Genomic DNA, 15,185 nt, shown 5'->3' with positions numbered 1-15,185 from the left:
CCAATAGTCCAGAAAATCTGCTGGTCTGGTACCACCAAAGTCCTGAGAGTGACACTTTTAATGTAATCAGTACTGAAAGTCCTCCAAAACTTATAACATTAGATTGTTTCTAGATATTTTAGTGTTATTTTCAATAAAACCAATGTCCTCCTTGAATGAAGCTAAGCTCGAAAGTGAATTTTGTGTTCTGAATTTTCTGTTTCCCCAGTAATTATTGCTTCCATTAGTTAAGTATTATAGGGGGCTCTTTGTTGATAACAAGTACAAAAATAAATCCACTATTCTCGCAAGCTCAAAAACAATTTTACTGACTACTTATATTGACAGAAGTGGATTTTAGCCATTCCCACCATGTCACAGTTACTTTGTGTTTCTGTAATTTGCAGCCCCTTGTGCACCGGAACACACTTCCACCAGTCTGGACTGTGACACCAGGAGTACGTCAGTGACCTGGGCGAAGGCTGAGGGTGCCATGTGGTACATTACAACAGCAGAAGGACAAGATGGACACGTTTCACTGTGTAACACAACAGAGACGAGCTGTGACTTCGTGGACCTGCACTGCAGTCAGACATATTCAATAACTATAACGGCAGTGGACAGTGACTGTCAGAGTGTAAATACATCCGTTTTTGAAACTGAAACAGGTAAAAATTCCTAGAGGCTTAAGATGTTTGAAAAACATTTCATTGTCACAGCAGAAAGGTTGTTCTCCAGACTGCAGTCCAGTCAGGTCACACTGTTAGTTTAAGAATTTGTAGAGACTCTTGTTTTCCTCTGAGTGGTGATAGAATTCAGCATTGTCAGTAGGTTTCTGCATGTCTTCTAGCATTAACCCTTTACATTAGAAGGTCTTCTTTCTTCCATTTTCAGATAAGTGAGCCAAAGCCTTGTGACAAAATAACTTGTTAGAAAATTAAAACCCTGATGCACTGTATGTATTTGAATGAGATTATACTGTAATTACATCATCACTGTGCGTCTATACAGTAAAAGTTTATTTTCTGTTGTGTATATTGATGGAAACAATTGAAACTCTGTACTACTATAATTAAATATTGATTCTTTTCTCTCTCCTCCTGTCCTGAAGCCCCTTGTCCCCCTCAGAACATACAAGCTGATTGTGCTGGTGTCACTGCCTTTGTATCATGGGAGCCGAGTAACCTCACAGTGTGGTACACCGCTACGGCAGAGGGGAGCGATGGACACACAGCCACCTGTACCACATCCAAAACAAACTGTCTCGTCCCAGATCTTCACTGCAGCCAAATATATAACATCTCTGTACTCGCATTTGGTGAAACCTGCATCAGCCTGCAAAGCTCCCACCATGAAATTCAGACAGGTAATATAGAAAGAGGGAACCTCTCTTCAACATGAGTCCTTTTCATCTCCTCAAGACTGTTCACACTCAACAAAGTGGGTCCAGTCATCTTCAGACTAGCCCCCGATTATATATTTAATTGTTAATACAGGTCCACAATCCCTTATACGAAATCCTTGGGGCCAGTTGCATTTCGGAATTCAGAATTTTTCGGATTTCAGACCCCCTCCCCCCCGCACCGATACCAACAAACGGGTATGCTCAAGTCCCTTATTTAACCTGTCTCAGCGCGGAGGACTGTAAGACCTAGCGGCGCACTAAACCTACGCACATCCTCCCGTATACTTTAAATCATCTCTAGATTACTTATAATACAATGTAAATGCTATGTAAATAGTTGTTATACTGTATTGTTTAGGGAATAATGACAAGAAGAAATTTTATTTCCAACAAAAACATTCAATAAAACATAAAAATATACAGTTTCAAACGAACCGAACCAAACAAATGGTAAATGACTTATTGGAATAAATGTAGAACATCACTGTCACTGTCACTGTAAAACTTCAGTAACTTGTCTTTCTGTTTATTTAAATCATATACAGTGGTAGTTCCGACACTATTTTCTTCAGTAAGACGCCGCACAGACACACCACGATCAAGCTTCTGCAATAACTCCACTTTCTGCATTATTGATAGAGAAGATTCCTTCTATTTTTCTCATTGTTACCCATAGGAGTATCTGCTGCTCTTTTTGACATTTTCACAGTGAAATTAAACACAAAGTCAACAGTGAACACAAAACATCAGCAAACAGCAAATGCACATGTAACCAGTACGAGCGCTGAGCCACAACTGACGTCTGGCGGCTTCTGCTAGTGCTGCCACATCACACCTGAGTGACGTCAGCTGTTGGCGAAAAAAACTTCGGTTTTCAGAGCTTTTTGGATTTCAGAATTTCGAATAAAGGAATGTGCACCTGTAACCTAATTGCTTTTACTATCTCTGATTGAAATTCAAATTATAGGCTGTCATAAGGTTACCTGGGGTAAGAGTCTGTTTGCAGTGCACAACCTGCTCATCCTCATGGATTGCCTCTCAGTATAGAGAACCAGCTTGGCCTTCAGATCAAATTAGTGTTGGTAGACAACAGGTCATTGGGACAGTGGTTCTCTTAGTTTCTCTCAGGATACCAGATCAGGCTTTATAACTGAAATGATTGATAATACTTGTTAATGACCGCAAAATCCATCTATCGATATTCAGTGAAAGCGGACAGGTCTGTTGGTCAGGCTTGCTCTTGACTTGTTTAACCAATGCGTGAATTGAGATTTCAATCTATAGAATATAAAGGTGACTTTGTCAGAGCAACTTAAGTTCTGTAAAATGTTGGCAACAACCATCTCTCCATCCTCTGGCATGAGCCTGATGAATTTTAATGTTTACATATCATTTTCTATAGCACCTTGTGCTCCAGATGAAATCGTCGCCAATGTGGACTGTAACTTCAACAGAGTGGTAGTTTCATGGGGCCGGACTAATGGAGCAAAAGTGTTCGATGTGACCGCTGAGGGAAGTGATGGTCATATACGCTCACACAACACAACAGAGACACGCCAGGAAATGCTGGATTTACACTGCGGACAGTCCTATAACGTAACCGTAACCACACTGAGTTACAGTCGGCATGGCATTTCGAGTACTTCCGTCCAAATACAAACTGGTAATACTATCCACTTAGTAGTATGCACAACGGAAATGGTCAGATTTATTAATTATGATACAGTCCAGGCCAGAAGAATTGATACAATTTTTTTTTATTTTTGAATAGCACCTTGCATTCCAGAGAACCTAGCAGCTGAGCTAACCTGCAGTTCAAATACAGTGTCCATCACGTGGAATGACACTGAGGGAGCCAAGTTATATACTGTCGCCGCTCAAGACAGACAAAAAGTAATCGCCTTATTCAACACAAGTAGTACAAGGGCTCAGCTCCCACATTTGCAGTGCGGTGAATATTTCACGATCTCTGTTCTAGCAACAGATGACATCTGCAGCAGTCCTCAGAGTGCAGTGGTGAATGTACTTACAGGTATCGCTTAATTCCATTTGTCGTTTGTTTGGTCCTTCTGTTTGACTACAGTTCGTAGTGCAGATTAGATTAAAGATCATGGCTGTACTTCCTTTAATGCTTTTAAAGACAGTGAAATGTGAGGTTTCCGTCAAATCAAATCAGTGAGGATTGTACTGGTAGCCCACAAGTATCACCATGCGTCCAGTGCCTGTGCTGCATGCCCACACCTTACTACCCTAACCCTATGTCTTAGGAAGGTGGGAGGAAACCAGAGCACCCAGACGAAACACGCACGGTCATGGAGGGGAAGTACAAACTCCTCACAGTGGCGGAAATTGAACTCTGATCTTACAGGCTGGCACCGTGCATTCACCACCATGCTGCCGTGCTGTTTTTCAACAGTAACTCCATTGTAAGAATGTATTGTGTTTTCATTTAGTTTAAAGTGTTTCCACTGATACCTTGATTGATGCTCTAATAATTCTGGATAACAGAGCTAACATTTTCCAAAGCTGTATGAATTAATGGATACACAATGTATTCTTTATTTTACTAACTACTTTACTGAGCTACTATTATGCTATGTTCAATAAAAATAGTGTACTGTACTCTTGTGAGAAGTGCTAGGGGCCTTGTCAAATGGCTGGCATTTCTTTCTGTAACTGTCAGGAAGCTCAAGACTCCAGTGCAGTTTGTCCGCAAATGTGGATGTCCTCAATTTCCTAAGAAATGGTGCCAGAAATTTCCCGATTGTGCTCAACAGAATCAGAATCAGGTTTAACATCACAGGCATATGTTGTGAAACTCGTTAACATTGGACTCCTCAGATATTGCAGTGCAGAATCAGTCGCGAATTTGCTTTGACCCTCTGCCTTATGCATATTGCACCAACCCTTTGAAAACATTTGATCTAATTCCACAGTGTGCATATCTTTATAACTTCTTCATGCATCTCTTGCTGCGGTCCAAAAGCTCCTTGTCATTATGTATTTCATTTCTATTTTCAACCTCCCTATAAATTCTGATTGTACTCATTTTAATGCAAGAAGCTGTCCTTTAAAGGAAAATATTTTCCAACTGAGATAATCAAAAAATACTTGAGCACAATACTGTTAAAACACAGCATGATTACAGTAATAAATGAAATTACACTTCAACACAGGAACAACACATTTAGTGGTACTATTACACTAACATAGAATTGAAACAATTCAATATAATTGTAATAAAGTTCTATTACAATAGTATTAGCCATTATAATGTGAATAGCATATTGTAATAATAGCTATAAGAATAGAATACAGATTTTGGAGACGCATTGTTAGTAGCAATCTAAAGCATATTTCCTTTCCCTGTAGGACCTTGCACTCCTCAGAACACGGTTGCTGACATTGACTGCACTATCCATAGTGCACTGGCATCATGGGAACAGGAGGGTGGGAGTGATTTCTCTGTTGCAACTGCAAAAGCAAGTGATGGACATACACGATCATGCAGGGCGCAAGAGGGAGCCTGCGAAATTTTTGACCTGCACTGTGGGAAGTCGTACAACATAACAATAGTGGCTGTTAATCAAATGTGCAACAGCTCACAAAGTGCAGTGATGACTGTTCAGACAGGTAACCACTTCTACTCGTGCTCTGTTTCAGACAATGTTTGCCCACATAAATTATACTTAAAAGTTCATGCTTGAATTATTTTCAATGATCATGCATATCAATTTTATATATGGTAAATGATATTTCAATGTTGTCAATCATATGTTATTACACAATATTACTTATACACTGTGTCATGGGTAGTAAAATCAAAATTCTATGTATCAATGAAGTCTGACAGCTATGGTTATATTTACATATTTACATTCCAGATCAAAATAACAACAGCATGCTTCCATTTTGATATTGGTTTCCTGTTTCAGCAACACTATATATTGCTACTTGGATTGTGAAACTTACAATGAGGCAAAGATATTCTAGTGGACATAGAAAAAGATGAAAAAGGCCAAATAGTTGAACAGGTCCTTCCTTCACAGTTCACCCAATCAATTTTAATCTTGTATGCAAATGTTAATCACTGAAAGAAGTTCTCTGACCCTCCAAGCATGCATCGACTTGTAAGCACCTGATTTTACACTAATCCCTTTGTTAAGCTCTCCACGTTCCTATCAACTCCTCCGATATTCTGCCACACACCTACACAATAAGGCAATTAATCTCTCAAACCACATGTTAGGATATGGGAGAAAGCCTGAGCATGTAGAGGAAGCCCGGGCAGTCAGTTAGGACATGCAATCTCCACACAGACAGCACCAGAGGTCAGGACTGAGTCCAGGTTGTTGGAACTGGATTCAGTCCAGCTGTGCCACTGTGCTGAGTTACTGTTAAACTCCAAAGAAAATTAAGCTAAACAAATATCACACCTCTCTGATCATTTAACCCAGATGGCACATTGGCCGAAACTCCTTAAGACAGGTGGCAGATCAACTGATGATCCCACTGGTGATAGCACAGGACAGTTAACATCTTAGTCCACATGTATTTTTTTACTCTTATGTCCATAGGCTCAGTATTTCAGGAACCGTCGTCCATCACATTACATTTAGTTATCTTTGATTCTGATAATTATCTTCAATCCACTTCTGGCTTCATTTAATCCTTACTGCTTTAAAGTTTTAATTTTTTTAAATCACTTCATTAGGAAGATCATTTTTTTTCTTTTTCTTTCATAGCAAATTTCTTTTAATCTAACATCCTGTCTCATGCAATTAAATTTAAAAATGATATTCTATATATCTAGTTGGCGTCTATATTAAACAATCTGCTATTATTGTAATTATTCATTACTATCAATATTTTGAAAACCAGAATGATAGGTCGGTCTTAATTTTCTGTGACGATTGTGAATTCGTATTCATCAAATTATTTTTTAAATCTACCACTTCATTTCTCCAATCATTTGTTCTTTCTGCTTGTTTGGTCTACGTTAGTCATAACCCTCACCTTGTCAGTTTATCACTGTCAATATTTAAAAGCACAAATAATGTTAGTCAATCTCTTTCACTTATCTTTGATCAAATTCTCTATTAATACCTCTAACGTGCATTTTAGTTATCATCAACTGAGCTTTTTCTGACTGCCACTTTTATGAAACCATCCTTTTATTTTCAAAGCTAGTCACTTCTAACTGTGTTTCCCAGAAGTTATTTTGCAACGCACGCTGCTATTAAATGGCTACCATATGATATACATATGATATACATATGTAATTGATACCAAACTGAAAGCTTCTTTCCTTTATAAAACATAGCACCATGTATCCCCGAGGGTATTACTGCTCAGGTGGACTGCGATACCAATGATGCCTTAGTGTCGTGGGAGCAGTCCGACGGGAGCGACTCTTACTTTGCTACTGCAGAAGCGAGTGATGGACTTGAGCACCAATGCAATGCAGTGGGAACAACCTGCAATATGATTGACTTGCACTGTGGAGGGTCATACAACGTAACAGTAACAGCTGCTAATGAGATGTGCAACAGTTCCAAAAGTGTACAAGTGTCTATTCAAACAGGTAATGTCTTCGTCCTCAACTAGAAGCTGTTAACATGCTAACTCAAGTAACAAAGTAAAAATCAAGATAATAAAACAACAGATGCAAAGAAAGGTGAAGGATAGGATTGTTCATGCAATATTACAATGTAAATATTAATTGTATTAGAGAGTAGTTAGATATGCAATACCACCGGAAGACAAAGATGTAAATTATTTTCTAGTATTCAAAGTTAGCTTTTCTAAACAGAAATTAAAATTGAAGCAAAGCAATCATTAGAAATGTTTTAAATGTTACAATATTGCCAGGCTACTAATTACTTTAAATAGCCTTTTGGAATAATAGTATCATAAGCATACGCTCTTTCCAAAAACAATTCCAGGACCATGCATCTCAAGGAATGTCTCTGCCTTTGTGGATTGTGATACTAATATTGCAAGAGTTTCATGGGAGCCAAGCAGTGGGAGCGACTTCTACATTGCCACTGCATTGGGAATCAACGAAGAAATACACTTGTGCTCTGCGGAGGATGTAACCTGTGAAATCAGTGACCTGCAGTGTGGACAGTCATACAATGTAACAGTGGTAGCTGTTAATGGAGTATGCAACAGTTCAGACAGTGCAGTAAGCAGTTTTCAAGGAGGTAACCTGTTCTAGTTTTCCATTTTAGTTAATTTCATGCTATGAGCAGAGAATTTATTGGGATAATCCATTGTGCACGCGCACACGAGCGCACACGAGCACACACACACACACACACACACACACACAAACACACACAGAAATACAGTATTCCTTTTCTTCTATGAATAAAAACTTTGCTAATTTTTGGCATAGATAGGGTAAAAAGTCAGAAACTAATTTTTTTCATTGAGATTGGGTTCTGAAAACAACAGGCCATGGTTTTAAGGTGAGAAGGAGGAGTTTTAAAGGGGATCTGAGTTTTACATAGAGAGTAGCTGAAATCTGGAACACGTAGCCAGAGATAATGGAAGATCCAGATGCAATTACTACATTTTGAGGCATTTAGACAGGCAATCGATCAGGCAAGGCATAGAAGGAGTTTAGTTCCTAATTGGGAAAATGGGTTTGGTGTAGGTGGACAGAAGGTAGGCATGGATGTAGTTGGCCAAAGGGCCTTTTTTATGTTGTACTATTATATTACTTTATCACCCATATTTCTGTGGATGAGTGTTCATTTTTTCATCTGCCCATTGACTAATCCAGTTATATCTTCCCCTGGAATATACACCAAGTCGCTTCTTTATTAGGTACCTTCTGCATCTAATAAAATGGCCACAGAATGTGTATTCATGTCTTCTGCTGCTGTAGCCTGTCCACTTCAAGGTATAATGTGTTGTGCGTTCAGAAATGCTTCCTTGCACATCACTTTTGTAATACGTAGCTACTTGAATTACTGTTGCCTTTCTGTCAGCTTGAACCAGTCTGGCCATTCACCTCTGACCTCTCACATTGACAAGGCATTTCCACCCATAGAATGGCTGCTCATTGGATCTTTCTTTGTTTCTTGTACCATTCTCTGTAAACTCTGCAGAACGTTGTGCGTGAAAATCCCAGGAAATTTGATCACAGAAAATCCCAATGGATTCAGATGTGTCTATTTTAATGCAAGGAGTATTATGAACAAAGCAGATGAGCTTAGAGTGTGGATGAATACTTGGAGCTATGATGTTGTGGCCATTACAGAGACCTGAATGGCTCGGGGCATGATTGGTTACTTAGAGTGTCTGGCTTTAGATGTTTCAGAAAGGACAGGGAGGGAGGCAAAAGAGGTGGGAGCATGGCACTGTTGATCAGAGAAAGTGTCATGGCTGCAGAAAAGGAGGAAGTCATGGAGGGATCATCTACAGAGTCTCTGTGGGTGGAAGTTAGTAACAGGAAGGGGTCAATAACACTACTGGGTGTTTTTTATAGACCACGCAATAGTAACAGGGACATCGAGGAGCAGATAGTGAGACAGATTCTGGAAAGGTGTAATAATAACAGGGTTGAGATTTTAATTTCCCAAATATCGATTGACATCTCCCTAGAGTGAGGGGTTTGGTAGGGGTAGAGTTTGTTAGGTGTGTTCAGGAAGGTTTCTTGACACAATATGCAGATAAGCCTACAAGAGGAGAGACTGTACTTGATATGGTATTGGGAAATGAACCTGGTCAGGTGTCAGATCTCTCAGTGGGAGAGTATTTTGGAGATACTGATCACAATTCTATCTCCTTTACCATAGCATTGGAGAGGGATAGGAACAGACAAGTTAGGAAAGCGTTTAATTGGAGTAAGGGGAAATATGAGGCTATCAGGCAGAAACGTGGAAGTATAAATTGGGAACAGATGTTCTCAGGGAAATGTACAGAAGAAATGTGGCAAATGTTCAGGGGATATTTGCGTGGGGTTCTGCGTAGGTATGTTCCAATGAGACAGGGAAAAGATGGTAGGGTACAGGAACCATGGTGTACAAAGGCTGTTGTAAATCTAGTCAAGAAGAAAAGAACAGTTTACAAGAGGTTCAAAAAACTAGGTAATGATAGAGATCTAGAAACTTATAAGGCTGGCAGGAAGGAGCTTAAGAATGAAATTAGGAGAGCCAGAAGGGACCATGAGAAGGTCTTGGCAGACAGTATTAAGGAAAACCCCAAGGCATTCTGCAAGTTTGTGAAGAACAAGAGGATAAGACATGAGAGAATAGGACCAATCAAGTGTGACAGTGGAAAAGTGTGTATGGAACCGGAGGAGACAGCAGAGGTACTTAATAAATACTTTATTTCAGTATTCACTATGGATCTTGGTGATTGTAGAGATGACTTACAGCGGACTAAAAAGCTTGAGCATGTAGATATTAAGAGGATGTGCTGGAGCTTTTGGAAAGGATCAAGTTGGATAAGTCACCAGGACCAGACGAGATGTACTCCAGGCTACTGTGAGAGGCAAGGGAGGAGATTGCTGAGCCTCTGGAGATGATCTTTATATCATCAATGGAGACGAGAGAGGTTCCAGAAGATTGGAGGGTTGAGGTTGCTATTCTCTTATTCAAGAAAGGGAGTAGAGATAGCCCTGGAAATTATAGACCAGTGAGTCTTACTTCAGTGGTTGGTAAATTGATGGAGAAGATCTTGAGAGACAGGATTTATGAACATTTGGAGAGGCATAATATGATTAGGAATAGTCAGCATGGCTTTGTCAAAGGCAGGTTGTGCCTTATGAGCCTGATTGAATTTTTTGAGGATGTGACTTAACACATTGATGAAGGTAGAGCAGTAGATGTAGCAGTATTGATTTCAACAAGGCATTTGATAAGGTACCCCATGCAAAGCTTATTGAGAAAGTAAGGAGGCATGGGATCCAGGGGAACATTGCTTTGTGGATCCAGAACTGGCTTGCCCACAGAAGGCAAAGCCTGGTTGTAGATGGGTCATATTCTGCATGTAGGTCAGTGACCAGTGGTGTGCCTCAGAGATCTGTTCTGGGACCCCTACTCTTCGTGATTTTTATAAATGACCTGGATGAGGAAGTGGAGGGATGGGTTAATAAGTTTGCTGATGACACAAAGGTTGGAGGTGTTGTGGATAGTGTGGAGGGCTGTCAGAGATTACAGCAGGACATTGATAGGATGCAAAACTGGGCTGAGAAGTGGCAGATGGAGTTCAACCCAGATACGTGTGAGGTGGTTCACTTAGGTAGGTTAAATATGATGACAGAATATAGTATTAATGGTAATACTCTTGACGGTGTGGAGGATCAGAGGGATCTTGGGGTCCGAGTCCATAGGACACTCAAAGCTGCTACGCAGGTTGACTCTGTGGTTAAGAAAGCATATGGTGCATTGGCCTTCATCAATCATGGGATTGAGTTTAGGAGCCGAGAGGTAATGTTGCAGCTATATAGGACACTAGTCAGACCCGATTTGGAGTACTGTGCTCAGCTCTGGTCGTCTCACTACAGGAAGGATGTGGAAACCATAGAAAGGGTGCAGAGGAGATTTACGAGGATGTTGCCTGGTTTGGGGAGCATGTTTATGAGAATAGGTTGAGTGAACTCGGCCTTTTCTCCTTGGGGCAACGGAGGATGAGAGGTGACCTGATAGAGGTGTACAAGATGATGAGAGGCATTGATCATGTGGATAGTCAGAGGCTTTTCCACAGGGCTGAAATGTGGAAAAAGGGCACGAGAGGCACAGTTTTAAGGTGCTTGGAAGTAGGTACAGAGGAGATGTCAGGGGTACGTTTTTTTATGCAGAGAGTGGGGAATGCGTGGAATGGGCTGCCGGCGACAGTGGTGGAGGCAGATATGACAGGGTCTTTTAAAAGGCTCCTGGAGAGGTACATGGAGTTTAGAAAAATAGAGGGCTATAGGTAATCCTAGGTAATTTCTAAGGTAAGGACATGTTTGGCACAGCTTTGTGGGCTGAACGGCCTGTATTGTGCTGTAGGTTTTCTATGTTTCTATGAAATCTCCCAGTATGTGAGATACTCAAATCACCTTGTCTAGCATGAACAATCATTCCTCAGTCAAGATCACTCAGATCACATTTCTTCCCCATTCTGAAGTTTGGTCTGAACAACAACTGAATGCCTTAACCATGTCTGCATGCTTTTACGCATTGAGTTACTGCCAAATGATTGGCTCAAAATCAGAACCAGGTTTAATATTACTAGCATATGTTGTGGAATTTGCTGTTTTGCATGGCAGTACATTCCAATACATAATAATAAAAAAGTATAAATTACAATAAAAATTATAATTTTTAAAATTAAATGAAATTAATAGTGAAAAAAGAGAGCAAATAAAGAAAAAAATAGTGAGGTAATGTACAAGGATACATTGTCCATTCAGAAATCTGATTGGGGGAGGGGAAGATGGTATTCCTAAAATACCGAGTGTGTGTCTACAGGCTCCTGTACCTCCTCCCTGATGGTAGCAACGAAAGGGGGCATGATTGGGGGGTTCTTTAATGATGGATGCTACCTTTTGGGGGCATCGCTTTCTGAAGATGTCCACAATGCTGGGGAGGCCAGTGCCCAGTGTAACTGGCTGAGTTCACAACTTTCAGCAGCTTCTTCCGATCCTGTGCAGTGGCCCCTCCGTACCAGACGGTGAAGCAACCAGCTGGGACGCTGTCCACAGTACGTCTCTAGAAATTTGTGGGAGTCTTTGGTTACATACCAAGTTTCCTCAAACTCCCAATGAAACATAGCCACGGTTGGGCCTTCTTTGTAATTGCATCAGTATGTTGGACCCAGGATCGATCTTCAGAGATGTTGACACCCAGGAACTTCAAACTGCCCTCCCTTTCCACTGCTGATCCCTCGATAAGGACTGGTGTGTGTTCGATTAACTTCCCCTTCCTGAAGTCCACAATCAATTCTTTGGTTTTACTGACATTGAGTGCAATGTTGTTGTTGTAACACCACTCAACCAGCTGATCTATCTCACTCCTGTATGCCTCCTTATCACCACCTGAAGTTCTGTCAACAATAGCTGTGTCATCAGCAAACTTCATAGATGGTGTTAGAGCTCTGCCTAGCCACACATATTATCTAATTAGATATTTATATTAGCTGTACCTAATAAAGTGGCCACTGAGTCTATTTTCAACTTTCCTCACTATCAGCTTCATGGCCAATTTTTATATCAGCTGAAATCTTCCGAATTGTGGTGCCTACTTTTAAGTCTAATCATTAATAATGAACACCAAAAGCGAAGGACTTTGTCCTGAGTCTTACAGAGCAAACGTAGCAGCTTTCCAGTCTTATAGTCCAGTTCAGTACCCTGTGTTCCCTGCCACTTACAGAATTTTACTCTCCTCCATCTCCTCTAACTTTTTAAAATGTTTAATTTGGAATCATGCTCCCATATAGACACGTAGAAGCATGATATCAGTTCAATTACCAAACCACAACCCTCTTCTTTAAATTGTGTTTCAGTAATTGAAGTGATATCATGCTTCCCATGTCTATCTGTGTCTATGCCTATCTCCTATTTCACTTAATAGTTTTCTTGCTTTGAAGTTACGGCAATAGCATTGGCAAAGCTTACTTCTAAGTTCTTTGTTTGCAAAATCACACTTGCTAACCCCTTGCCTCCCATATCAGGTTTGACTGATCTCTTTTCTAAATCTACACTCAAGTTCCCATTCTTTAATTAAATCTAATTTAAATCCAGTGCAATGCTCCATTGAACAATGGAGCCAAGATTTCTCAGCTTTTGTCATCGTCTCTGCAATAAAGTCCTGCATTCTATTTGCCGTCCTAATATTTGTAGTATTGCATTATAACTTAGTGTGGTGATCACCCTGTGCTGCAACATTCTATGGGCAATGTCCATTTAAACAATATTCTGTATTTTTATCCCAGCAAATCAGATAACTTACATTATATATATTATATTATCCTCCAAAATATGCCCAGACACTCACTGTGTGTCCTTTAGCAGACTCTTTGTGAACTTCTCCTAACATGCCTTCTTGTGCTGTCAGCAAGTTTGACTACAATACACTCTCCATCTTCATCTGAAATATTAACACGTTGCAAGTATTTGAGGTGCTGCTAGTACAAAATTGCCAACTTTAAAATGACTTGCACAATGCTTTCCTCTAATACAACACTCAAGAAATAACAGACATTTTTTTTCAACCTTCCAGTGCCATGTAATCCACCATACCTTGAAGCTAATGTGGACTGTGCAAACAACTCCATGTTGCTTTCATGGGGCGACAGCAATACAGCAATATCATATAGGGCAGATGTCAGTGCTAACAATGAAGACCTGCTTTACTGTAACACAACAAACACAAGCTGTTACATTCAGCAGCTGAGTTGTGGTACCAAGTACAACGTGTCTATTTATGCTTCTGATGGAGTTTGTAGGAATATAATTGAAACTACATATGAAGTCGGCACAGGTAAATGTACTACTAATACTATCCATTATTCTACATAAGTGCTTTCATTTAAAACCTTATTTGTTATGAAAAAAGATTATATTAATATGTACTATACATATTACTTTTTACAAAAATCCTGTCTATTTATAGGCATACAAATAGCAACTGCCTGACCAGTTTTATTCTAGTTTACTACGACTGGTGTTCATTTCATCTTACTTGTTATTCCATCCATGTTGACATTTAGTTCCATGTGTACCAGAAGACATCGAAGCCATATTGGGTCCTGCCAGTAATGGAGTACAAGAAATTGAGGTCAACTGGATGGACAGTCACTGTGCTGAAGACTATGAAGTAGATATTAATGGACAAATTGAACAGGATCCGTTCTCCCTGTTTATACTGCGCTCATATTGGACAACCAGAACATTCTTCCAGTTCCCGATTCCTTGCAGTTCCACATTTAACATTTCTGTTACAGCTCGGAATTCAGCAGGAGTTAGCAGCCCAAGCTCTCCTTTAACTGGTATCAGTGGTAAGTGATAGAATTAAAAACATAGAAACATAAAAATATAGAAAATAGGTGCAGGAGTAGGCCATTCGGCCCTTCAAGCCTGCACCGCCATTCAGTATGATCATGGCTGATCATCCAACTCAGAACCCTGTACCTGCCTTCTCTCCATACCCCCTGATCCCTTTAGCCACAAGGGCCATATCTAACTCCCTCTTAAATATAGCCAATGAACTGGCCTCAACTGTTTCCTGTGGCAGAGAATTCCACAGATTCACCACTCTCTATGTGAAAACAAAGCACATTTTCACATACGAGGGGTGATTGATAAGTTCATGGCCTAAGATAGAAGGAGCCAATTTTATAAAACCTAGCACATTTATTTTTCAATGTAGTCGCCTCCTACACGTACACACTTAGTCCAGCAGTCGTGGAGCATACAGATCCCTTCTTTGTTGAAGTGGTCCATGGCAGGGGTGATTGATAAGTTTGTGGCCTAAGGTAGAAGGAGATGAGTTATTAACTTCAAACTTTCTGCATTATCACTCAAAGAGTTGAACTGCATGTGCATGTAACGAGAGCGTCTTGGACCTCCAGGTGGTCCACAGCAGGGGTGATTGATAAGTTCGTGGCCTTGGGTAGAAGGACATAAGTTATACAGCTCTTGTTACATGCGTGTGCAGTTCTACTCTGTGTGAAAATGCAGAAAATTTGAAGTTAATAACTCATCTCCTTTTACCTTAGGCCACAAACTTATCAATCACCCCTGCTGTGGACCACTTCTGGAGGTCCAAGACACCGACTTCTACAAAGAAGGGATCCGTATGTC

The 15,185-nt window shown here is 40.2% G+C and overlaps 1 protein-coding gene across 1 annotated transcript in view; it reads left to right on the top strand.

Annotated features, from left to right (window-relative positions):
• fndc7b (fibronectin type III domain containing 7b) overlaps positions 1 to 15,185 on the top strand; it is a 69,669-nt gene that overhangs the window by 44,698 nt on the left and 9,786 nt on the right. The window contains exons 34-42 of the mRNA XM_072274125.1: positions 387 to 647; positions 1,091 to 1,345; positions 2,787 to 3,047; positions 3,156 to 3,416; positions 4,757 to 5,017; positions 6,708 to 6,968; positions 7,330 to 7,590; positions 13,603 to 13,863; positions 14,093 to 14,380. Coding sequence (XP_072130226.1) covers positions 387 to 647; positions 1,091 to 1,345; positions 2,787 to 3,047; positions 3,156 to 3,416; positions 4,757 to 5,017; positions 6,708 to 6,968; positions 7,330 to 7,590; positions 13,603 to 13,863; positions 14,093 to 14,380 — 2,370 coding nt within the window. The remainder of the gene's footprint in view (positions 1 to 386; positions 648 to 1,090; positions 1,346 to 2,786; positions 3,048 to 3,155; positions 3,417 to 4,756; positions 5,018 to 6,707; positions 6,969 to 7,329; positions 7,591 to 13,602; positions 13,864 to 14,092; positions 14,381 to 15,185) is intronic.

Source organism: Mobula birostris, chromosome 12 (genome assembly GCF_030028105.1).
Source record: "Mobula birostris isolate sMobBir1 chromosome 12, sMobBir1.hap1, whole genome shotgun sequence".
Taxonomy (NCBI): Eukaryota; Metazoa; Chordata; class Chondrichthyes; order Myliobatiformes; family Myliobatidae; genus Mobula; species Mobula birostris.
Note: the sequence above shows the minus strand (reverse complement) of the source record. Positions and strands in the feature narration are given on the sequence as shown.